General features: G+C 31.3%; 2 protein-coding genes across 4 annotated transcripts; one reads left to right on the top strand and one right to left on the bottom strand.

Moving 5' to 3' along the window:
- Positions 1-256: 256 nt before the first annotated feature.
- Positions 257-20,125, bottom strand: LOC114124256 (mediator of RNA polymerase II transcription subunit 13). Of its 3 annotated transcripts, none has more exons than XM_027987444.2 (24): positions 19,977-20,125; positions 9,636-10,002; positions 9,470-9,554; positions 9,302-9,385; positions 9,075-9,232; positions 8,837-8,998; positions 8,533-8,736; positions 8,237-8,462; positions 8,003-8,128; positions 6,850-7,474; positions 6,595-6,780; positions 5,991-6,122; positions 5,654-5,923; positions 5,385-5,593; positions 4,656-5,140; positions 4,248-4,588; positions 3,058-4,167; positions 2,793-2,984; positions 2,422-2,723; positions 2,219-2,358; positions 1,871-2,151; positions 1,424-1,801; positions 1,070-1,362; positions 257-1,006 (listed from the first exon to the last, which is right to left on the bottom strand). In XM_027987444.2, the coding sequence occupies exons 1-24, from the start codon at positions 20,043-20,045 to the stop codon at positions 874-876; spliced, it is 6,558 nt and encodes a 2,185-aa protein (XP_027843245.2). In that variant the 5' UTR covers positions 20,046-20,125; the 3' UTR covers positions 257-873. The 3 variants fall into 3 exon arrangements, with proteins under 3 accessions (XP_027843245.2, XP_027843247.2, XP_027843246.2); XM_027987446.2 differs by having other exon boundaries at positions 2,219-2,355; XM_027987445.2 differs by having other exon boundaries at positions 8,237-8,459.
- A 282-nt stretch (positions 20,126-20,407) lies between these two features.
- LOC114124257 (uncharacterized) lies at positions 20,408-22,977 on the top strand. Its single transcript, XM_027987447.2, has 4 exons — positions 20,408-20,714; positions 22,255-22,349; positions 22,415-22,614; positions 22,678-22,977. The coding sequence occupies exons 1-4, from the start codon at positions 20,559-20,561 to the stop codon at positions 22,920-22,922; spliced, it is 696 nt and encodes a 231-aa protein (XP_027843248.1). The 5' UTR covers positions 20,408-20,558; the 3' UTR covers positions 22,923-22,977.
- The last annotated feature ends 4,603 nt before the right edge of the window (positions 22,978-27,580 follow it).

Below are 27,580 nucleotides of genomic sequence, written 5' to 3'. Positions count from 1 at the left end.
TATATGTATAAATATTGACTTTGGTTAGAATAAATATATAATTTAATTTGTTCAAATTGGCTACAATTCTGTTGGTTTCTACAGGATTTTTTTTCTTTTTTGGTCAATTTGATAAATATTTTACATAAATAGTTAATAAAATATATATATATATGTATATATGTATATATGTACAATTCAATAATGATAATAATATACGATAATAAACCAAAATACATTTATAAATAAATATTATACAAGTAGTCCGTTTTAAAAACGGAAAGGGGAAGGGAAATAAAAGCCCAAAAAAAAAGAATATATAAAGCTAAGACATTAAAACACAACAACAATCACATTTAGATGTGACTAAAATTGACATTTACTAAAAAAAAATAATAATAATTTAGTAAGATAATAAAAAAGGAGAAATAAATTATATTATACAAAAAAAAAACTTAAATATGAACAACCATTAAAACGACACAATATTTTATGGTAACTCGTTCCTTGACAATTTAAACAGAAATTGTCGATAAAAAAAAAGAAAAAATAATGTATCAAGAACAATAATAATATTACATTCACAATTCGCCTATAACGCACTGTTTAAAATAAAATTGCCCTAAAAATTTTTACTATCCATTGGTACCTAAATATTACATATATGTTATTTGTTAAAAATTTGTAATAAACATTTCGTCTACACTAAAATGGTGTCCAGTAATTTTTCATTTTGTTTTTGTATTTTTATATATATATATATATATATTATCCTTAAAATAAAGCTAAAAATTTACAATAATTAAATATCACCTTAATTGACCTAATATTAGCTGAAACAATAGAGGAAATGTTTCACGAAAATTTAACTGTTATTCGAAAAACATGTTACCGTCATATAAGAGCATTCATAGTATGGTAAAGCTGCATTAGTACTTGCATGTGTATAGGCAAGCAAGACATTCGGTCATGAGTGTTCGAGTCCAATGATAACCATGATAATGCATTGTAACCCTCCAAAACATACCTGTGTAAATATAAAATTAATACCATTAATTGTTATCTATGAAATATGATTATTAGTTATTACCTTAGGACGTCTGTAGTATATTGTGAATCTAGTGGATGTGCTGAAACCGCAGATGTAGGATGAAGAAGATCTGCAGCTGCAGGATCAGCATTGTTAGGTAATTGCACAGTATGCATATGCAATGCACTTTTAAGGAATGCAGGACTGCATTTCTCTATGTCAGGTGCACATGAAGCCCAAAACCATGTAGGCATACGTCCTGTTGGTGCAGTAGATACTAGATAGCCTAAAGCCAATGGCTGTTGAAGTAATGCTCCCACTTCTTCATGACCATCAATACAACTACCACCATTCTGAATATAAAATAAAAACAAATAAATAACTATATTGGGCTCATGAAATTTATATTCTTACTCTATATGAAGATGATCCACAATTATAAGGACTACATGGTTGTGAAGATGGTGGACTACCAGGCTGAGAAGAACAGTCTCCTCTAGGTCCCATTGATCCTCGACCCATTCCTATGGAACCACCCAATGATCCAGAACCCATAACACCTCCTATAACATTATTGCTTGGACCACCTAAAACCCCAGAAACACCACCACTAGGAAGTCCCAAACTCGTATTTCCCACAGGATCTGAATCATTCCATGTACTAAATATGTCATTGAAGTCACCCATGCCTTCCATACTTTGCATATCTTCTTCATTAAATGCACTAAATAATTCATCATCACCAAGTTCAGGACCATTAATTTGTTGTTCTTGGAACGCAGTTTGTGAGGACTGAAACATCAAAAATATTCATGTAAGATAAAATGATTATAGTTATAGCATACAATTATATATAATTACTTGTGTTGTAGCTGATGTTGGAAAAACTAGTATATGAGTTGATGATACATCACGGGGTGTAGAGAGTTGACAAGCAACAGATGCTTGGCTAAACCGTTCATCAGGTGTGAATTGATCTGTCATCAGTCTTAATGAAGAATCTGGTTCTAAGGAAACTAAGCAAGCACTGACTACAGAAGGTACATCAGATTTTTGGTACAACAGACTGCATTGACCACAAGATTCTTTTAAGTGGCGCGATGCTTTCATCAATGCTTTACGACTCAATAGCCATGACCAACCTAAAATACACATGTTAAACATATTTATTTAATGGTTATTAAAAAACAATTTATGTTGTTAAATTACCTTTAAGTTCTCCATGTCCAATTCTTCCCACTCGACCTACAACTAACCGCCAAGGTGTTACACTTTGACTCATTACACCTAAGATGAAATCCATTAACTTTTGTAGACCAATTCTACGAGCTGGAGATTTTCTTCGCCTACTAAAAATATTAAGTACATATTACATAACTTCATTAACATAATATAAATGTAATATATCTTACTTGTTTGGTACATATATATTAATTGTAGCTGTTTCTAATAGAATGCCCTGTTCATCAGTTGCTGTAGCTAATATCCATCTTTGATCTTCTGATATACAATAACTGGCGTAAAGTACTGAACATTGTTGATCAGTACCTGAAGGAGAACCAGTTCCATTAAGTCCACCAATGTTTGATAATGAATCACCAGCACTGCTACTATCGCCAGCTATTCCACTATCTGGTCGACCAGTTTTATTATTTCTATAACCAGCTAAAATAAAAGGAGGAGTATATGCTTTATATGCTGTTCGACTTTTTTCCTGTAACAAAACACATTAAACAAATAATTAAAATACTAAAATTCAACAGGAATTTTTGAATATACTAACATCTTTATTTTTTAAGAACAATTCAGTCATGGCTGCTGTGCCAAATCCAGTTAAGGCTTTGATGTTAGCAGTGTGAGTTAAGTACCGCCTGCATTGACTAAACACTGACAAGGCTAAAGTTCTCATATTATCACTCATTTTAAGATGATCTGAGGATCGGCCAAGTTCCAAAACACTTTCTAAAGATATTAACTGAAAAATGGAATTCACATAATAAATACAATATCATAGAATGTTTTATTTTATATTACTCATCAATAATTACCTGGACCGAAATATTTGATCGTATAGCTTCTGGAAGTGTAGCCAAAACAGTATTATAACACCGTAAAAGACCATGGCAAGCAATCCTGGCAAGATTACTACTATCTTTGCCAATTGAAAAAGGCTCAACAAGATAAATAACAATGGCTGGCACTTCTCCATCATCTTCTTCACAGTGACTATTATCTCCATTACTATTAAAACTTTTATCAGCCTGTGAACTACTAGAAGAATCATCCAATCCATCATTCTTAGGAGTAGGTGCACGTTCATTAGATGAAACAGGCGATTCCACAGAGTTAGGTGTCATTGACGATGCCGGTGGTGGCATTGGCGAAGGTGGAGGTCTTGGAATACTACCTTCTGGAGGGTCTAATAAAGTCTTATCCATAGAAAATTGAGAGAGTTGTGGAGCTAAATAATGACGACAAACTTGGGCGTATAATTTTAACATGGATGACTGATGATTTTCACCCAACATTGAGAACCATTCGTCTACAGGTTCTTTGGCTAATTTTGCAGCAGCTGATTTGCCGACTCTGAGAATACCATCTCGTAACACTTTTGTAATAGGACAATGACGACCTAATCTATTGATTTCATAAGCTGCACTTAATTCTTTGAAAAATGCTCTTGTTCTTTGTAAAATAAATTCATTATCTGGACTAACAACTATGTATGCGACATCGCGTGAATATGAAAATGGTTCTAATAATAATTTATCCCAATAATGAAGTGCTAATGGAGCAACAGCTACCCAATCTTTGTCATGTCCCACAAGAATTGGAGGAATTGGTTGGGGCTCACATCTATCATCAGTACCCCGACCAGCCAATCGATGAAATTGTCTCCAAGTTAATGGTCCAGTGACAGTATAAGGTTCCCATAACCTAGTAGTAACACTTCTTCTTTGAATAGCTTCTTGTAAAAGTGGTTGCAATGTCCTCATAACTCTTATAAGTTGCCTACTACTACGTGGTCCTGGTGCTTGACTATAAGCCCATCTATGCACAGGGGGAGAATTATTATTCAATGGTGGCATTGATTGTTGGTGATGACCAGGCCAGCGGTGATGTTCAACTTGCCAATGACTATTTATTCCACCTTCCAGCTGAACAAAATAAATAACATGTACTTTATAATTTAAAAAAAAAATGTTTACTATACTATGAAATAAATTGTTATACAAACCTTAGCTAATCTTCCTTGTTCAAGAGCCAATAGAGCTACTTGATTAGTATCAGTAAATTCTAACATATTAACAGTTGAAGTCTGTGGTGGATGATTTATGGGAAACTTTGCAGCTGCCCGTACTAGAGAACTACAAGAACTATAAATTACAGCAGCACATTGTTCCCTAACTAGTTCTAATACATCTGGGTTCATAGAATTATCATCAACACGCACAGGACTATCTTCAGTAAGTCCAGTTATTTCAGCCTCATCTTCAGGAAATAATCCCGATTTATGAGATAATCTGCGGTTCACAACAGCACTGAAACCACAACTACATCGGATTCCATCCTCGTCACCTAAAGTAGTTCAAAAATAAATAAATTCAAGTAAATTATAAATGATTTTAAAAGTTGTAATAATTACCAGGAATCCCAACTGACATATGATGTTGTTGATACTGAGATGAGTATCCGTTAGGAGTTAAAGTATGAGTGAGATAAACAGCTGCATCCGTACCTTTGATATTACCCACAACTTTTGGACCAGCATTACAAACACATAATGTGCAACTGTCAAAATTATGATCTCGGAAGACATTTAATAGTGAGTCAGTTAACAAAACATTCACAACTATTGAGTTAGCTTCAGGTACAGGTGGAGACATATTTGTTGGTACAACATTCATATTGTGATGCTGTGAAAGTGCAGGACTATATGGAGGAGGAGGCACTTGTTGATGTTGTTGTATTTGTTGTTGTGGAGGTCGATGATATTGATTTCCTCCTCCAGGCCATGGAGTACTATTATGAGGTGATGGACTCATCATTATTGGATGATGATAATGATTATTTCTATTTACGTTTGGTAATAAATTGTTATTAGCTGAAGATGCCGGCGGAGGTACAATCCTAAAATAAAACAAATTTAAAATTAAATTGATGACATGACTACACAATTGAAATAAAATTTACAGTTCTTTAAACTTGAACACTTTAATATATAATTTTTCATACACAACACAATTTTCAAAATATTTGCAATTATAAAAGTATTTTACATTAAAATACCAAATCCTACCAATATTTTTACCATTCAATTTAATACAACAATTGAATTAAAAAATAAATCTATTGAAAAAAATGCTGAACTTACTGATTTGATTTTTCAGGCTGGGGTGGATGGTGTTGAATTTGCTGAGGTTGTGACGAGGCATGATAAACAAAAGAGGAAGGCTTATAAACACAATTGGAAGGTACTATTAACGGGGGTAAATTTTGGCTCGGAAGATTTGTGAGAGGCGCATATTTTGAAGAACCAACCATTTTTGCTATAGCTGGAGGTTTGTACACATACGACCAATCCTATTGAATAAACAAATAAATATTAATAAAAAACCAATTACTTTACTTAGAATTACCCACATCTATGTGATCATGTTGAGGACTTCCCATATAAGAACTTGTTTGGTAAGTACGAGGTGGAAGTAAATCTATGTCAGGACATGGAGATGCTATAGGATTATGTTCTAACGATGGAGGAGTTGGAAACATTTTTACTAATTCTTCAGGCCTTAATACACCACCGCCACTGCCACCACCACTACCTCTTGGGGGTCGCACTAAAAGTGTTGTCAACCCTCCTCCAAGACAATCATCTGGTTTATTTGAGCCAGGAGGTGTTTGCATTTGTAACTATAAATATTATTATTATTAATAGAAAAATAAAGTTAAAAAGGAAAATGAATTCAGTAATACTTACAGCTGCCACAGCCTCATCACTAGACAAATCATCAGAATTGTCAAACATGTGATCAATGTCCCGAATATTATCATTCGTACACCTATTTCCATTCATTAACCCAGGATCATATTCTTTTTTGATATCTTCATTCTAAAAAAAAAAAATAACAAACCAAAATGATGAGATTTTAAGAATTTTTATAATAAAATTATAAGTAAGGTATAAATGATAAGAATTTTAAACAAAATTGATATTTTGAATCAATATCACAAGCTTTTCTAGAAAACAATTTCAATATTGACTAACTAAATATATTCAATAATCTATATATACAATAATAAATATAATTTTTTTTTTGTTTTACAAATTATCTTACAAAATTTTAAATATGACTCGGTGATAGTAATAATAGAAAATACAGTTAGAACATTTTAAAAACCAATTATTTTTAATTCCATAAAAACTTATATTTAAGAAACAATTGTTTTCTAGAGACAGAGATATTGATAAATAATAATTTTTTTTTTTCAATATCACAATTCAATAATGTTGAGAAAAAAAACTGATATTTTTATTAAAAAAAAATATTGTTGAAGACCCCTAATAAATTGCAATATTTTACCTTCATCACAGCCATAGAAGTGTTAAGTTTATAATCATTAGAAATCATAATATTATTGCTAGAACAAGCCCCACTTTCCTCATCAAATTCATACGGATCTGAACGACCACCTTTAAATCTGAGAGCATTATTTCTTAATTCTTCAAAGCTGCTAAAATTATTTATTGAAACTTCAGATGGTTCAACCTTCAAAGAAAATATTAATTAATTAGTTCATCTAAAATAATATTAAATAATATAATAATTTTAAATTACTGGAAGAATAGGTACACAAGTATCTCTTCTAATATATACTTGTGGAGGAGATGCTGGATTATCCATAACATTATTTATTCTTGTAATTGGTTCTTGTTTAGGTACGATTGGCTTAAATTTTTTTACCGGATGATATAACCACGCATCAATACAAGAATAATCATATAAAAGTTTAGACGGCATTATTTCTTCTTCGACCAAATTTGTTTCATAATCTTTAGATGATAGTTGTGGTCGTTTCAATGTGATATAAGCACTTGAACTTTGCGTTTGCATTGGAACCGGAGTCGTTGCAGTTGGCGTAGTTGCTGGGATGCTTACAGTATTACTAGGTGGTGCAGGTGTGCCAGAATTACTTTCTTGTCCAGATTTTACAGGTTCCTGACTAGCAGGAGCAGATGAAGGATAAGGTGAAAATACTTGGTTGGAGACAGATGATACTGACTTAGGCTGGAAGTCAACTGAAAGAGGTGTAATAGGAATTTTTTCATCATGTGGACTAAGCATTGGAGGAGGAATTGAAAGTGGAGCTGGTTGTCCAGCTGATGGAGGGGTTGGTACTGAAGGCAAAGGTGGCACAGAATCTAGCCCACAAGGACTATCTGTAGGACAAAGACGTGTAGACCTAAAAAAAATAAAAACAAATTAAAATTTAATTAAATTAGATAAATTTAGTTGTTTAGAATATAGGGAACAAAAACCATTTATATTAGTTGTTTTTAATATAATAGTTCATGCAATTATGTACATACATTTTTAAATAAATTATATAAAATGTATATATTATAACCCAACACCACCACCATTTCATGCCAATTATTTGTATGTTATAATATAAATTTATCATATATTATATTATATTGAGTATCCAATAATTATTAAATATTATAATCCAAACATTCACAATTAATAAACCAATATAAAATACTCCCAATTTTTAATTCAAAACAATTAAAAGTTAATTTAACTATTCATTAAATTAATTCAGAAAAAACCAGTCATAAAAAATTGTTAATGTAGATTAGAAATTTATAAAATAGACTGTCAGTTGTTATTGAAATAAATTAATAGACTAAAATCTTATTTAAAAATATAAGATTTATGTTTTATTGAAAACCATTTCACCTCCCAAGCGTCTCATCGATAGACAAACCTGAGGGTGGCATTGTTTGCATCGGGTGGCGGCTGCTGAGTGATGAAAATATCAGGGAGGGGAGTGCGTCTATGGAATGGTGTGCCGATTGGCTGTGTCTGGTGCTTGGAACTCGTTTTTCTACACCTGTAAATAGCCAGCCAAATAACAAAAACCAATCGACTTCCAACGATTCCAAAAGACAAACATCGCACTATTATTTCACTCAAAATTTATTAATACAAATCATCTTACCTTGTACAGGAACATGTTAATTTTTGTAATGGATCGGATAAATGCCATTGACCTAAAGTTGGTGATTCAGGTCTAGATGGAGGGTTCTGTTCTGTGTGTAGTGGTCCTAACACACAATCTTGCCATGCTCGTTCGGGTATGGCTGATACTGCATTATCCAAAGCATATATTATTGTATCTGGATGATGTTGATGCTTAGACGCAAATAATTGTTGTTTAGGCACTACTTAAAAAAAATAACAGAATTAAGCTTAAAATAATTATATCACAATAATAAAAAAAAAAAAATTAAATACTTTGTTGCTGTTGTTGTTGATGCAGCTGTGGCGGTGGTTGTTGTGGTTGTGGTTGTGGTTGTGGTTGTTGTTGTTGTTGTTGTTGTTGTTGTTGTGGTTGAGGAGTAGTTTGATGAGTGTTCTGATTTTTATGCAACTCAGCAGTACTGTCATCTAAATCAGTTACCAAAACATAACATGATGGATATCTCATTTTTACACCACCTATAAAAAAGAACAACAAAAATTAATAAGTTTTTTCATTTTAAATAATTAAGTTAAAAATATTAATAATATTAAATTTAAAAAAAAATATAAGACTTACCAACTAAAACTTCTACTGCAGGAGTTAATTCATTAGATCCATTATTATTAACAACTGGATAAAAATGACTCCATTCATCCATCATACGGCTAGTTTCAGTATCCATATTTTTATATACATGGCCAGTTAATGTACCAGCGAGGCCAAATGGTGCAAGCATTACTAGAATTATTGAATTATTTTTAGAATAATTAAATATTAATAATACCTTAATAAATAAATAACAAACAAAAATTACCTTGAATATTTGTTCCACTTTGAGGTTGAGAGGACGCTTGTGCTAGGTGTTCTTTTGATAAAGTTCGTACAACAGAATGTTGCCGTACATCAATGCTAGCACAAACAGTGCTTTCTCCGTGGACAAAAAACGCAAAAGAAAATGACAAATGACTCGCACTACAAAATTATGAATATTAATATAACTATAAATGACATAAAATGTATTTATTTTACAAAAAATGTTACCTTGAATTATCTAACTTCTCTGAAGATGAATAAGGTTGTACAAACCATTTTCCTAATCGAATAAATTCTCTAGACATTAAACATCTGAAATAAAACATTTTAGTTAAAAGTTGAAATAAACTATTAAAATACATTTTAAAACAAACAATTTAAAATAGGTAAATTTACCTTTCTATTAAGTTATGAAGTGCCTTAAATAAAAGTGAACGACATTCATAAGATAGACCACTTTCCCATGAACCATTATCACCTTCTGTAAATAAATAATGTTTAGCAATAATTTATTAAAATTTAAATCAGCATTTTTATAAAATTTTAGTAATATAAATTTTACCATTAAGTAAAAGTTGAGGAGAAACAAGTCCAGTCAGATCTGGTTCTTCACCATACCAAAATATCCATAGCTCTTTCGATGCTTTCAAAGAAAGTGCAGGTGGAAGAGCTGGTATGGGTGTTGGTGGTGCAGGAACTAAGGGATCAAGTGATGTCTGTTGAGAGTTGGCAGGCGGTAATGAAACACGTCGCCATACAGCTAACATATCATGTGTTAAACATCTTGTATAACTGGATAACACAGGATCCTCAAGCACCGAGCCACAGGCATTGGTTCCACCACCAGGACCACCTCCCCAATCAGGAGGTCCTTCTGGACCAGCAGAACAGTGTACAAACTTACGCCATTTTATGCCGCATAAGTCAGTCTAAAATTAAAAATTAAAAATTTATAATTTAGTTTGTTTAATTAAACTTCATGTTGTTTGATAAAATAGTTAAGTATTTATAATTATTTATTCAATACTCAAAATATAAAAAACAAAACAATTTTTAATTGTGGTATGATTTATATGAATACATAAGTTATAACTAGAGACAAGAGGTCATCAGGATCACAGAATCCATAATACTTGGGAAAAAATTTTTGTTGATTTTCAAATTGTTAATGATTAAACTAAAAATCCTAGATACAATGGGATGGTCCATTCATAAATCTGATCAAGCATTCACAAATATAAGATAAGAGATCAATAAGACTTATAATCAAGTCTATGAATGCAATTACATCATAATCTAGAATTCTTTTAAATACTAAATTTTGTAATACTTAGTCAATTCATAGTATTTAATTTATCATTTAATAAATATCTTACATCATATTCTTGAAAATTTTATGGTTACATAAAATCGTGAAATACATAATATGGGAAACTATTTATTAAGTACATATTTAAAATGTTTCCAATATAGTATATACCATGGCGAATTTTAGATTATGGATCTAAATAACTCTCAATTTCGTACTAACGGAAAAAGAGAATCTCGTGCTATTTTAGTTTTAGAGAACTATATTAATTGTATCTCGTTTAATAAACAATTATAAAGACGAAAGGTATAGTATAATGTACCTAACATGTACAGCAAGTATCATACATACATAATGAGAATTTTTTTTTTTTATCGAATTTAATAAATTATTGTATTCGCGATCTAAAACAATGATTATCAATTTACTTTTTTGAAGAATAAATATGGTATCTCCATAAACGATGTAACTTGCGAATTGCAACTGTAGTACGCATATGAAAAAACAATCTTTAAATTTTACAAAATCAATATAAGTTTTATTAATAAATAATAATACATATAGATTTAATATCAGAAAATCAGTACCTAGTTAACTATCCCGCACCTAAAAGAGTTCAATGCTGAAAACACTGAAAATACAATGCATACATTGTTGTTTATCAATTATCACATATCACTTTCATTTGATTAACAAGAAACAAATATAATATTATTTATTAACAAGAATTGTCTATACGCCATACAAGAAGACACCTGCCCTATTAATTTATCACAAATGATATGTTTTATTTTTTCAAAACGTAAATGTAATTTTTTTAACATTATACGTGCTGCGTTTAGTTATTTTCTGAATTATTTGTCTTAACCATGTACGGCGATGCATAGCGATAATATAAATGTTTACAGTATGCTTGTGCGCATTGATCGTTTAACCACGAAGATTGATACTTAAATATTTAGTCGGTACAAAAATATATAAAATCTAAAAAAGTATGTACATAACCCGTAAAATGGAACGCTGGTGGGTGGTGAGGATGGTGTAGTTGACTTAAATATAATATACCTAACTAGTCTGACACCGCTCGAGCGGCAGGGTTACAAAGGCACGTGGTGATGACGTTCTTCCTAAATATAAACACCCACAGCGACGGTGGTACAAAACGCGGCTGCTAGAGGGTGGAACGAGACGGTAGTCGGGTTAGTGGAGGGTTAGTTGTGCCAACAACCGACCGGTGTACACGGCACACGTGCGGTGGTAGCAGCGGGTTGGTCCGATAAGAGTTGATACGACGATGCGCAAAGGAGGGAAACGTATTATTTTCTAAGGAATTATATAATATTGTAAATGTTTATTCCAAATTGGTATATACTAGACGAAGATCGTCACCGATAATAAGTGCATACATACGATATCCTTAAAATATTTAATAAACGATATGTGATGTCAAAATAATACACTGTACAGAGTAACTACACAAAAATTAATTTAACGAACGAATACACAAATTTTGGCAAAGGCAGAGTGGTAAAAAGGCGCGAGAACGACGGTGAAAGGCAAGAGTGCGCGTTCTCGTGAAGTAGTACACGGCGGTAAGGGGGCATTATCGACTATGCATCCTCGTCTTCCCAAAGACATGGACCCGCCGCCCCCGTTTCCACGCGTTAGTCACGAAATCAATATCCGCTGGTGGCCGAGACACGACCCTGTGGCGTCACGCCGATATACCCCCTTCACGTGCGCACTCGTGTATTCACACTGAACACCAACATAATACATACATTTCGTACTTGACGATACCCGTAACTCGCAAAGTCCATTTCGGCCAAAGTATGTACGACGTACGTAAACAATAGATTGTACACAGTGTCGATTTAAGTTTCGGAAGGTCTGACTGTAATTACTAATATTAGAGACCTCTTAAAAGAAATTGCTTTTTAAAAGTAATTTGATGCATTTATTATTAGGCATACATAGGTATATTATTTAGTACCTATATTTAATATAAGTGAAAAGAGATATTAAAAAGAAGAGTGAATATATTCCAACAAGGTATATGACTAATGTATTTTTTTAAATCGAGTCATAATTAGGAATAAAACTGAGTCCATAAAAGTTTAAAATAAACGAGAAATTATTTTATAAAATACTTTTTTCTAGATCATTTTGTTCAATATTTTTAATAATAAATTACTTTACAAAATCAGGGACATTTACTTGATGCTTCAAAAAAACTTAGCCCAGATACATTTCTACCCCAGTAACTCCTGCACTCGTACACGATAAATATTTCTAAAGTAGAATGGTAGATTACGAGACACTCTTGAAAAGGGGACAGGCATTTACGGCACCCTCCGAGACGGACCAGTTCAATTAGACCATACAATACTATTACTACTATTACTACAACACTAAACCCTAACGGTGGAGCCGTGGAGGTCGTCGACGGCGCAGCCGGTGTATGTTGCGGTGGACATTCAATGTGCGTGCGGCGGATCATCACATTCCAGTGGGCGCCAAACGATATAATATACAATAACAGGGAAGACGGGTAGGTGTAGGAACGTATGTGTGCGCAAACGACGTATACACAAATAATATATTTTTATAACGTTTATATCAACCTCTTTTATTTCTTCGTTACCCAGTGAATTTCGGATTAAAAAAAACCGAAGCGGCTTTTTCGCCGACGAAACGAACGAGTACTCCGACAAGTGCTTTTATAAACTGATGTTTTCCTGCAGCAGTAAAAAATAAATTATAATTTTAAGTAGTAGTGAATAAGTAGACATGCCTACGAAAGTTTCAATAAATGTAGATACACAGTTTTGTACATTAAAACACCAACCCAAATACATTCATATTTACACATAAAAGTTATGATGGTCTACATATACCTATATATTAAATTATATTGACAATAATTTGTTAAGAGAGATATATTTTGGATACCGCAAAACGCAAATAGGTAATGTACAACTCTCAGAACCACCGAACACAGATATTGCTTATAATAATTTCATACTAAGTGTTTGAATAGGCGACGTGCTAGAATTACCACAGATTTGACGGGAGCGCGTGCGCGCTCTGCGTAAACTAGTTACCGGAAAACACTGCAAGAAGAAGACACCGTTAACCCTTGCAGGCAGACCTGTGTTGGGGGCGGGTGGCAGCCGACCGGTGTTAATAACCTGAATGATTTGTATCGGACACGATTGTTTCTCCTTTTCTTTCTCGACACGGTCGTCGTCCGTACACACAGGATACGGATGCCACCCACGACACAAAGTAATAATATTATTGTAGAATAAAAGTATTAGTAGTGAACTTCGATGGAAGAATAGTTGGCAACACTTGGCAATGAGGGGAAGGGGGAAAGCGTAAAATGGAGAAACGGCGGATACTAGGGTCGAGGAGAGAAAAATTAAGTGTAGGTACAGAAAATAATAAATATTAGGTAGGTATGAAATTATTAGAACGCGCGGCGTTTTCGCCGGGTAGAAATCTTTGTCGTATTTGGTGGGGGCAAAAGAAAAAAAGAAATATATATAATATGCACATAAAACGAGAGTATATGACCTCGTTCGTAAAAACAAAATACCTATAGAATAATATACAGTCGAATAAATGATGACTGCGTCGTCGATGGCGATTGAGATAGTCTGATAAAAACAAATGTGTATCAAACATTTTGTTTTATTTTGTCTCGTTAAAAATCGAAACATCGGGGTTAATACGATAACAACAACATAGTAAAAAAATAACCGTCGCGTTATCGTGATGTTTTCCAATATTTTGGTAACCACTGCACACGTCCGGTTGTTACGGTACGCGGAATTACAGAGGTGTCGGCAACGACGGAGGTACAGTGGTTGCGGCGGCGGCGGCGACGGCAGCGGGGTCCCCTCCACCGCGACACAACAATACGATCAAAAGAAACTGCATGTAAATCGTACGGCGTAACGACACCGGCCGAAGTGAAAGAGGTCGGAGCCGGTCGGATTTTTGCGCAAGACGATCGCCGACCGTGACCGAACGAACGGCAACGTCGCCCCCCGCCATCGACAGCGACTCTACTACAACACTAGTCGTCCCACTACAGTTGTACTACACCGCGACCGCATCGCCAACACCACCCCATCAGTACTAAAACACAGTCGCGTTTTCCCACCGTGTCCGCACGATGGCGGTCCCGTCGACCCGAAAAAAGAACATCTGTCGGCGGTGAAACTCCGAGGGAACGGCGCACGTTACAAACAATAATATTATTATGTGTATGATATATTATTATAAATGTATTAAGCGTGTTGTATAGTAGTACGCGTCAAACATAATAATGAAAGGTATGATGGGGAGGTGCCAGCCGAGTTGTCTTCCTCTGCGACCGAAGAGAGAAAAATAACCCCTCCTCCCACCCGTAAACGTTAACGAGACCGATAACTGTGCGACCGACGGTGATGCGACGAGTTTGGGTGCATGTCTAATGTCGGTGGGGGGGGGGGCGTCGAATGGGTGAGAAACGGTCAGTGGTCGAACCCGTGATTATTATCTGATGTCGGGATAAATTAAAACGTCTGGACGATCGAGCACCGCCAAAGGTAGTAGTTCCCTCCGTCAGCGCTTGGCGAAACCGCCAGTAGAGTGTATCAGAGTGTGCATTAGACGATCTTCTAGACAGACGAGACGGGAGAGGGGTGAACACCTATTTTGCGACCGGGTCACTTTTTAGAACAGTGACGACCGGCCGCGGGACCTATCGATAACGGGCGGCAATGATTGCAATAATCGCACGCAGTGTAATTATCCACTGCGACATGATGGAGTGGTGAATGCGCGGATACACACGCTCATTACAAACGTGTTTATTATCGGGTAAACGCTACCGCCGCGACGACGACGAGACAACCACCACCACCACCACCGTTTATCACCCCCCAACGAAATCATACAATTATCCCTCCGACTCGTTTTTCCCGTAAAGGGTGAAACACCTCTACGGACAACGACACAACTCTCCCCACCGGTGCAAAACAATAATCCAGTTTTTTTTTTAAACCGTACCTACACATTATAACAACTATCCGGCACACAACAACATAATGATAAAATATTAATATTTTATTAATACTATGTGTGCACCTTGAACGACGCAAATGCAGACGCACGAAATACTTGAGTATGTCAACTAGTCGTCGTCACCGCTACGGCCGCATTTTACGAGAGGGAGGACCAGGTCGAAAAATAGAACGAGTGCGCTCACACAAGTCACACAGACACATATTATTATTATAGTTAATACGCAACGATTTAAAAAAAAAAATTTAATCGATAGCCATGTGGCTGTCTGATATGCGTGTGACTAACAGACTTAATACTTGTCTATATGGAGTATACTTTATGGACGTGAACTGCCAAGAAAACTTCAAAAAATATATTTTATTAAAGAGGAATTTTCTAAATATGTAAAATAGTAGTAATAATAGTATTGATAGTAAAATATATACATTGTACAGACGAAAGTCAATGCGTGAAATAAAACGACAACGGAGGTATTGAAAAACATGTTAAGCATTGTAAATACCTAATGAAATCATAGTTAGATATATTATGAATGTCGATTTTATGTATGTATATAAATGTGATAAGTTATACAACGGAGTAGTGTCGCATACTGTAGACGATCAGACAATAAAAATATTACGTATTTCGTCGCTGCGGTCCTGCGTTTACCACAAATACCATTATGGACCACAGACGAAATGACGGAACGTATTCAATAGCAGAAAATGTGTATTTTTCACGGGCACATCGTCGGTATAAAGAAAATGCGCGCGTACGGCTATTAGGCAGACGAGTCGGCGGCGGCGGCGGAGGTGGCGACGAGTGACGACAACGGAGGTCTTCCGGCGGGCGCGGGAAAAATCAATATTTAACCGATACGGAAATGTTTACGAAATTTTCGACTGGGGAAAAAAACGAAAAAAAACTGATAGTGTCAGTAGCCCGCTTTTGGGAACCACTGAGAACGGTATGAAAATACGCAGGACATTGCCTCTGTGAATGTGTGCGCGCGCGCGTATACACTTATAGTAGTGGCGAGGATATATAATTTATATATTATATATACATATATTATAGTGTGTATTTTATTGAGGGAAATTTTTTTACAGAATTGTATTTTTTAGAAACAAATTAATATAATATAGGTTTTACAATTTAATTTGTATCGGACGTCATCAAGGTTTGTAGATTTCAAACTGCTGATTAAGTTTGAGAGTACTGAGTCGATATTGTCTTCACGGGGTGAATACAAAGTTAACTATTGCCATGCGTCCGCTTATCTACGTGCACGCGTCTCGCCGCCGAGTTTTGATAAAGAAATAGTCAATAATAATAATAATAATAATAATAATAATAACAACAACGAAAGCTACGGATCCGTTTTGTTATTGACGATAAGCGCAATATTGTTCTAAAATACGTTTTTGATCAAGGTACTATCTCACCGTGTGAGATTTCGTAGATATTTATAGCAACGATGCAATAAATTCTAGTCTGATAAGACGCAATTCGTTGACAGGTAGTAGAGGTGGTATCTAACTCGACCCAGTGACAATTTATATCTTAATTTATAGCCAAACAAATTTGATTACAAATACCTATTCAGTTGTTTACATTACTAATGACATTTTTATAATGGTACTCAGAAGCATAGAAAAATCGACTTGGTCAAAACAAAAACATTGAAATATATAACCCTAAGACGCTGGCCAACAAATAAAACTAGACAATACCCAATATTAGTCTAAACATCAAAATTTTTTTACATATAAGTACAAATGATAATAAATTACTTAACTACAATTTTTTAGTAGATAATATATATAATAAACGTATTTCTAACTATAAGCGGATTAGTCATTTTTATCCAGTTTTTATTTATAATACTTGAAAAATCTAAAAATTGAAAACCTCAATTAAATTAAAATACCTATAATAATAAAATGTGTTTAACTTTCAAGTTTGTATAAAAGCACAATTTCTTATCATTAGTATAAATATTGTAGGTGTTAACAGGAAAATTATTTTAAAGATAATTTGCATTTAAAACTTGTGTACAATTAAATGGCAAATATTAGTAAACAATATAAACCGAAAAATAGAACAGACACATAATATACTAGGTATAGTAAATGTAGAAAAATAGACATCTGTTTTGAATGCAAATTGCATTGTTATTTCACATTTATTTTTAAAAATAAAATTCCATAGGTACTATCTAATTTATACCCACAATTCTTTATTAAACATATAGGTAGGTACTATTACACTTTCCAAAATCATATAATTCTTAATGTAAAGACAATAATGTAATAATTTAAATTAAAATACAAAATTACAGAATAAAATAATTACACTATACCACAAAATAACATGTTTAAAAAGTGAATTAAAAAGTACCTGTATATTTAGTAACTAAGAATTTGTTTATTTATATGAAAATTTTAAAATCAGAATTGCCAAGAAGAATATTTGATAAAAATTTAAAAAGTACTGATATAGCCAACCTATGACACATGCATGATCTTTAAGTGATACACGTAAGGTTTGTTGTTATATCGCTCAAGCCATTGATGTAGGAGTTTTGAAGTTTAAAAAAGGGTCATCAGATTAGTTGACACACAAGGGAAATAAATTAGAACCAACATTTTTATTTGACATGCAGGTACAGAAAGATTCCATCCCTGTACTAGTAGTTATTAAAAAAAATAAAATTAGCTCAAATTTCAACTCATTAAGCCCAGGGTTCACAATTTCTTCTTAAAAGGTTCTGGGTAGGTTTTGTTTATAAAATTATTTTATGATTAAAATACTATCAAATAATAACAAATCTAAAAAACAAAAAAAACAAAATCTACAATGAAGTAAAATGTTTTGGCAGTTTCTTTATTTCCTCTCTTCAGTACAAATAAACAGCGGGTCACCTATTTCCTACCCCTACTTTAAACTAACATTAATACCAATAGTAGTATAACTATTTAAATACTATAGTTTAAAAAAAAATTGTATGATTCAGTTTAATATACATTAGTCTTGTGATTAATATTAATGATATGAAAAGTATATTATTTGCTGTCTTATCTAAATTGGTAATAAAATAGAATTATAATAACAAAATGATATACTACCTATAATATCTAGGTAAGACAAATATGATCGACAATGAATTATCAAAAAATAAAAAACATTAAGTAAGTACCTATATTACTTTCTAATACAATAAATTAATAATATTTTTAAAATTTTCTTACTTAGTAATCAAAAATGTTACTTGATATAAATATGTTCATACTAACTTTGTAGGTACATATTTTAATAATAAGGATAAAAATATAAATAAAATGGATCATACTGCCATGCTTCATTTTAAAATTAATTACAAAAAATAAAATATCAAAGTAAACATATATTTGATATTGTTCTAATATCATACTTAATCAAATTCCACGAGCAAAAAAAATCATTTACAAGTAGCTAAAATGAAACGGGAAAACAATTTAAATTTAAAATTAAATTGAGAAATACTTATTATCATTAATGACCTAAGAACATATGATCTGACTATCATTCAGAAATAAGGACTAATGGAATCCTATAACTAGATATGTAGGTATATAAATATCAAGTAATTAATTTTCAAAAAGTACCAAAGTAAATGAAAATAATTTTTAGATAATTAGAGCAAAACAAGAATTATTCTTAAGAGTAAAAATGAATAATACATAAGTAAAATTTTAAAAGATAAATGAAATTTAATACAGTATTGTATTTGAGGTTTACAAAGCTATTTTGTACACAATTTTTTTTTAAAAAAAATATGATAGTTTTATGTAAAATAAACAATAATTACAAACTACACTATGATTGAAACATTATCTTATCCTTATAAGTATTATTGTACTGATATTGATTGAAATTGAATAAAATATGTTGTGTAAACTGGCTTAATTAACTGAGTCTTATTGCCAAACAAAATATTAAAGATGTTTAACTTTTTGATAGAATAGATAAAAAAATAATTGAATTGTGTTTTCTAAATAGGTCAATATATACAATATATATATTCAACGGATAAATGGTGCAAATAATTTCCACACAGTGTTCAAAGACTTTCATTAGAGTATGTATTACACACTACACAAACTAGCCAGGAAAAGCTAATGACCATAGAACTGTAATAACCAATAAGACATGTAAACATTTGACTTAATGATATATTGGTGAAGGAATGAATGTGACATGCAATTACATCAAACAAGTAACCAGCAAACACGCTAATAGTTTGGCATCCGATGAATACCTGTACCCAGATTATATAATCTAGAGGAATATATAATGATCGATTAGAAGCAGATAGAGACTGCTGGTGGTCAAAAAAAGGACACATTTAAAGTTTACCACTTGTAGCGATAGCCGATATATATAAATTATATGCATAATATACGTATATGCGTATAAATTACCTATTACCTATGCGGCTTTAAAGAAACAATGATGTAAAACGGACGTCACTAATGGAAACTAGGTACTAACCAGGGCGAAGAAGTTTGTGTGGCAATCCTCCAAGCTGGCGCCGTTGGTCTGATGGCTGGAGTGAGTCATTTTTCATTGGACATTTTGCCCGGTACGACGGCTGCTGTGACGACGACGGCGACGTCTTGGACGTCACACAAACACCACGGATGAGGCGCCGGCGGACCGCGGACACCACGACCACGACGAGGCGACGGTATACGCGAAACAGTTTCGGCCGAACGACGGACGTGCGTCAATAACGAGTACGGACATAATCACAGGCCGGAAACGCGACAATCATTATCCGATGCGCCCGGAGCTGCGTTGTTGTTCATGTTCGACAGCGACGAGTCGCGTAAAATGGCGGACACACCAACACACACACTCGCTCACGCACGCACGCACTCGCTCACGCACGCACTCACTACCCGAAGGACCCGCTTACCCGATTGGTTCAACACCCGTCACATGGTTAACACAGTGGTAACCAGAATTGAGGCCACTGCGGTAAAAACATACGCCGCCGCCGTACCACCGGAGCAGGTATATCACGGATTAACGATATGTATGCAATTGATGATAACAAATTTACAATAATATATGAGATTTAGATTTTTCGAAGCTTCTGTGACGACGACTGTAATGGCTGGTAACGTATTTAATCGCTCGGGCGTCTCACTACGATTGTTGTTATCTACGAATGCCAACAACAACAATGCTGCCGCTACAACTTTGCACGACCGATTCGCTGTCCAGGTAAACTAAGAATTCGCGACAATCATAATCGTGTTACCATTTAACTTGATCGCATAAAAATATATAATACAATATCTTTACGTTAATTTAGCGAAACACATATGAATATTTTTATTTTGACTTGATTTTAAATGTTTTAATTGTTTTCGTCCTGTCAAAGTGTCTAAGAATGTAACTTTTTGAAGGTTATGGCTGTATTTTTTGTACAAGACGCGCGGACGATTACAAAATTGATTTCGATCTTAATTTGCCGGTGAACCGACTAGACGGTATTAAGACAATAACTATATCCTAACAATTATAATAAAAATATGATGATGATATAAGATGTTATGACCGTATGTAGATTGTAGTTTTACGTGAAAGTCGTGATCGTAATATTATTTTTTTATCATTTTAATTTGTGTTAGCGGTTTATGTGTAAAAAACCCATTATCAAATCTGATGAACTGATAAAATAATATTGTTTTGGTCGATGCTGCCGCTGTCTCCTGCCAGTGCCAACTGACATGAAAGGCACAAATTTCCCGCCTGTTGAACTTTGTGCGAGCATATATTATTATAAATAAATTAAAATATATAAAAATTTGTATTTTTAAGAATTAAGGTAATATTATGTTCATGTTTTACGGAAATAAAAATAAATAGAATATTGAGAATTTGAGACTTTTGAGTATAAACCTTAAGACTCATGTTAATACACTGTTCTAAATTGTATTATTGTGATCTATATAGTCACTTTATTGTCATCGTATGGCCATTCAACATTTTTTGATTTCTACTAATATAGTATTATATAAACTTTTTTTTTTATATATATAAACTTATAAACTTCTATTTGGTGTATATATCCACTAAAATAAGATTTGTTTATGAGGAAGAATTTAATTAATTTAAATATGTATGTTTCATAACACATTTCTTTTAGATCGCCTAACAGTTGCTTGTTTTATTGTAACAAAATAAATAGTAAAACTATTAATATTGTATCAGAAAAATATTTCATAACATATAGGAACACAAACTCACTTTACAAATAATAATGTATTTTTATCAATCTTTTTTCTATAATATTCTTCTGTTATATTTAATACATTTACTTTCTTATCTTGCAATAATTTTATTTTTATTTTATTTTGAAGTAGTTGTAGTAATAGAAAGTAAACTAGTATTCAAGTTAGTGAATGCATAAATAAAACAACAAGCAACAGCTACATAATATTGTTAATTTGAAATTTAGTACCTAGACTTAAGCATATAGTTAATTTAAAAACAGTTCTCTGTAATTGTAATAAATAATAATAGTATATTATAACATTTTTAAACATGAAAAATAACAATAATTTTCAATAAATAAAATTATTATTTCTTAATTTTTCTAAAATTCCATACTACCTAGCAATTACCATAATATAATATAACATTATAAGTATTCTAAAAAAAAAAACTTAAAACATAAATTATGTATACACTATACATATTAAGTAATAACAATTGTTAGCTTTTAATTTGTTATTTAACTTAATTTTATTATTTGCAGGTAAGATATTTACACAAAAAAGTAAAAAGAAGTATACCATGGGTACCTCCACGAAGCAAATTTGAAGGAAATGCTAAAGCCATAGCATCAAGAGGGTTGGTCAATATATTTTTAAATAATAGTAAAAAATTGTAATTAATATTATGTTTTATATCTTCAGATTTTTAAGACCACTTAAAGAGTATGATCCTCCATTAGATATCAGGAACGTCATAATAAAAATAGCAAATAATACAGTTAATCAAACCAAAGTGTCATACACACTAGATAAAAATGAAAAAATCCGTTTATTAAAGAAATGTGAAGAATTGGTTGACCATAAAGTACCAAATTCACTTTTACATACTGTGAATACCTTAGGTAAATTTAATATTAAATTAAAATACTCAGTATATTTTATTTGTTATTTTTTTTTTTACATAGGTGATGTATTTGATTTTTATGAGACACCTGTAGACACAGTTGTACCATATGATGCGCTTCAAAATCGTGAACTACCACCTAATCTTCATATATTAGCAAATTATCATAGGTTCCACCCTGAGACAGACCTAATGTTTGATGGTGTCACTGCATTCCCACGCAGTTCAAATTTGGTTACTGGTCTAAAGACTAAAAAGAAATACAAAGGATTTACCACACTGTCTCCTTATGATTATAAAGATTAAAATTATTTTGTATTATAATTTTTAGAAGAATATTAAAAGTAAATAGTAGTCATTATTGATTGTCTTGTATATGTTTTATATTATATTTATTTTTCCTGTGTCATTAACAATTATATAACAATGCTAATTAGTTTCATTGATAAAACTTTTATATTTAATAACATAACTTAGTATAATTATTTTAGCACGAAAATTCAATATTTACTTAGGTGACATGATTTAAATACAACCTTGTAGTTTATAGAAGTACTAGGAGTTGATTAATTTCAAAACTAAGAACAAATTATTTATTTAAGATTCTGAACAGAGTGAAGAATGTATTGATTTTACAATGATGTGTTTTTTTTTTCGTGTGTGTACCCATAACTTGTCGAACTAATACTTCAATTTAAAACTTCAGAATTATTTCCAATAGCAAAATGAATATTCTTGGTACATTATAGAGGTCAAAAGTAAGAACTTTTCAAAAAAAAAATTGATTTTTTTATATTGTTGTTACTCATAAACTTATCTTTGTTAATACTAAAAATTTTCACCTACTATTAATATTAACCTTATCTATGAACGGTTAAATTTTCATTTTTTTTTTTTTTTTTTTTTGAGCTATTTATAGACGACCGAAATTTTAGATATTTATTTTAAATCGTCGATAAAAAAACTCGATTATTAATATACAAGATTTCTTATAAGTCTTTTTTGTTGAAGTTAAAAAAAATGAAAATAAATCGTTTGTCACAATTTCTATTATAAGCGTTTGAAGTTCAAATTTTACGAAAAACGTGAAAATTTAAAAGTAATTTTTAGTTAAAAATTCATAAAATTGTTCATATTTATATCTAAGGTTAAAAAATTCAACACAAAGTTTTCCATCAGTTTTTCTTTAAATAAATTAGAGAAAACTTGAAGTCATTATAGGAAAAAATGTTGTAAAAGTGAATTTTAAATTTTTAAGAAATCGCATATCCTCAAAAGATTTTAAATATTTGTTATTATTCAAATAGTATAATTTTTAGATAATTTGAAAATTACTCCAGTTATTTTGATTAGTATTTTCTTTACCTGATTTAATTTTCTAAATATTTCGTTTATTTATAGGCATTTGAAATATTCCTGTTCATAGTGATTTAATAATTATAAGAATACATAGGCACAATTTTTTTATTAGCTTTGATGTTCAAATATTGACAAAATTCGTCAAAATCATGAATATTTACAAATTATTTTGTAATTAAAAATTTACAAAAAATTTGTTTAAGAGACTTAAGAGTTGATAATTTAGTGCAAGATTTTCCATAAGTTTGGCTTACAATCATTATAAAAAAAGTTGAGCGTTGACCAATTGAAAGAAAATTTATCTTAAGTTTAAATTTTTACGAAATCCAAAATTAACTAGTAAAATAATGATTATAAATAATTTTAGATTTTTATTGTAGTTAAAAATTACTGCCTAGCGTAGAAAATTGAAACATACACGATACACCAGTTGTTTAAATTACCATTTTCTATACATGATTTAATTTGGGGGTATTCAGGTCATTAAAACATAAATCACCTTTTTCACTACCTACTGGAGTACATATATCCTAGGCTGACAAATCATCTACATAAAGAATCGTTTTACTCATACAATGATACCTACCTATCATTACATTCAAATTTAACACATAAATATAATAGTGACCTACTGTACAGTAGAGCGTTATTGACTTGAGTACTTGACCATAATTTTTTAAAAATTAATTGTAAAAATAAACATTTCAGTTGATGTTGATATTAAAATAGAGCATAATATGATTTATAAACATAAAGTAATAGTAAAGACTTTTATTTTAAGTCCATAACAACACCACATTCACAAATTATGTATTTAATTTATTTAGGTAGGTACAAGGTACTTGATCAAATATTATTTTAAATTTTAATTATTAGAATAAGTTAAATTAACTAGTAGGCAAAGGGAGCTACTTTACTTGTTAATTTGTTATTTAACGGTTACCTCTGTTTTTTACCTTGAAATCTGAGTAAAATCATTAGAATGCGAGAATACTGCATGATGAAGGTATGGTACAGATTACGAATTAATTTATACTTGTCTACTCGATTATCCGATAACATAATTTAATATAATTATAATCTTAATCTTATTACCTACTCATTAGTCATTCTATTGAAAAATTTGTTAGAGGTAAATGTGGCGCAAGACAGGAAAGTACAGCATTGTGCGTACATGTAAAAATGTAAAATCCTAAACATTGGTAGGATATAAATTCCAAAATAATTATTTGCGCAATATATTTTTGAAATTTTCAAATGTTATGTAAAAAAATATCTTATTTACAGTGGCACTGAAACTGAATACGTACTTTTATAGGACAGTTCGAACTTGTATATAGGTAATTATCGTGGTAAATATCAGATGGTTGGTTGGGCAACTGTAAGTATATATTGACATTCTAGTTGGTAGGTAGATTTTAGTAATACACTAATTAAGTGGCCTTAGGATAGTCGTATTTTCAATATAATCATAGGGCTGGTCATTGTTGTACACTTGTACCCTATCTTTATTACTGACACTAAATTTTTGGGTATTGGTGGTAACTAATTTTAATACTTGCCCCATCTAATGAGTAATGACATACCTACTTGAAAAATACATTTTAAAAATGTATAAATAAATACACTACTGTTAATCAATCTGTAGTAATCTATAGACTATAACTGAGCCTATGCTTATAATATTATCATAAGTACTTCTAGTGGCTATTTTTTTTTTTTTTTGTAGTGCACATATTTAAATTTGAGCTTGGTTACTATCAATTTGTCTAAGGTATTGATGCAGAATTTTATACAGTACTTAAGTACAATAAAGGTAGTTGGTACATATTTTTATTTTTCGTAGTGCACTATGTGTGTTGTACTGTCGTAGTACACACAAAAATAGCTACTGGGTACTTCTATTTGTCCAAAAGACTAAAGTCCCTAATCTAATAGCATTGATTAAATAATTATAAAATCAATATTCAATGCTAATACTTATTTATATAAATATTGGTCAAATTTGAAGTTAATTATTCAATAACTATGTTACTAACTAGGTAACTACTTTGTTTTAATAAAAATGTTAAATAATTAAATATTTAAGCTATTATAGTTTAAAATTTACTAGTATTTAGTATTTACTACCTTATTATTAATGTTAGGTACCTCAAAAACTTACAATATACACCTACTAATACAAACATTGACATTAATAATAATTTGAATTAATTCAAATTATTATTTGACACAACAACTGATGACACTTTAAAACTAATAAAATTTGTATTTTATATTTATTGAATTATAATATACTTAATTTTTCAAATAATTGAGCAGTTATTTTAAAGAGCCAATTCTTGTCAAATGTATACTGTTTAGTAAGGTTTGAATAAATAAAATTAATACTTCAGTTTTAAATTTGTTATTATCTTCATTTATTTTGAATTATACTTGGTATCTATCTAAGTAACTTATAGTCTAGCCGTCTAGGTACCTACATAAATATAGTAAGTTCTACTTAATGTTATCGCATTGTTAGGGGTTGTTTAGATTCTAACCAATCTAACTGGCTGATTCCATAAAGTATTTTTATCTTTACACAATTATATGTATAATTATTACTAATAAACATAAAAAAATATACTTAAAATAAGGAAAATAAAATTTTCAGTTTTGAATTTGACTTGAATATTCTCCAACTTGATTTTCATATCAACCTTAAATTAAAACCTATAAACATGATATTTTATGCAAATCAATAAATCATGTCACCCATACTCAATAATTTGCTCACAATTTTTTTAAAATTTTGTTCAAAGTAAGCTAATAATTTTTTAGAACTGATATAACTCAATTTGAAAACATTTTTCTAACCTCTTAACATATAAGTACATTTTTAGTTCTTTTATTAATAAATCTTTCCATTTAACAATGTTAAAGAAGAATTTTGGAATTTGTATATCAAAGATTTAATAATTCACATAATATAACAATACAATAATTGTTTAAAAAATTAAATTGGTTTTATAAATTAAATCAATTGAAAAGCAACAAAATTGATAAAATAAAAATGTTAGTAAAAGTGACTAATAAAAAGTTAATTTAATATTATTGACATATGATTTGATTTGAGTTCCTTTTTGATTCTAATAAATAGTTGATTCTATTTAACAGGAGTAATGTATATATATATATATATATATATAAAATATATTTATATACACTACTTAAACTTTTGAACTTACTTATTTTAACAAGTGTTTTATTGGGATAATTAAATTATTAGTTATTACTTAACTAGTTAACTATTTTACAATAGATAAAAGTATAATAAAAATTTAATAAGTAATATAATCCCACTAATATTTAAGAAATAATTAAATTTAATTAAGTAAAATATCACTTAACCGTTGATTTTGAACAAAGGCCATACTAATATTGTCTAAAAGTAATATAATGCTAGGCCGTAGCCAGAAAAATATTTTTTTGGGGGAGGGTTAATATATAAATATGTTATATTATGTAATAAAATATGAAATTCTAACTATTCAGTCTTATTTAAAAAAAAATTCGGAAGGGGGGGGGGGGGTGAATCCTAGCCCCCCTGGCTACAACCTTGA

Source organism: Aphis gossypii, chromosome 2 (genome assembly GCF_020184175.1).
Source record: "Aphis gossypii isolate Hap1 chromosome 2, ASM2018417v2, whole genome shotgun sequence".
Taxonomy (NCBI): domain Eukaryota; kingdom Metazoa; phylum Arthropoda; class Insecta; order Hemiptera; family Aphididae; genus Aphis; species Aphis gossypii.
This window is presented reverse-complemented; position numbering and strand designations above follow the sequence as displayed.

Coding starts and splice junctions, on each gene's coding strand:
- LOC114124256 (XM_027987444.2), bottom strand. CDS start 20,045: ATGACTCACTCCAGCCATCAGACCAACGGCGCCAGCTTGGAGGATTGC. Junction 8,737..8,836: donor TGCAGTAGAAGTTTTAGTTG/GTAAGTCTTATA, acceptor TCTTTTTTATAG/GTGGTGTAAAAATGAGATAT. Junction 8,463..8,532: donor TCAACAACAACAGCAACAAA/GTATTTAATTTT, acceptor ATTTTTTTTAAG/TAGTGCCTAAACAACAATTA.
- LOC114124257 (XM_027987447.2), top strand. CDS start 20,559: ATGAGATTTAGATTTTTCGAAGCTTCTGTGACGACGACTGTAATGGCT. Junction 20,715..22,254: donor ACGACCGATTCGCTGTCCAG/GTAAACTAAGAA, acceptor TATTATTTGCAG/GTAAGATATTTACACAAAAA. Junction 22,350..22,414: donor AAAGCCATAGCATCAAGAGG/GTTGGTCAATAT, acceptor TTATATCTTCAG/ATTTTTAAGACCACTTAAAG.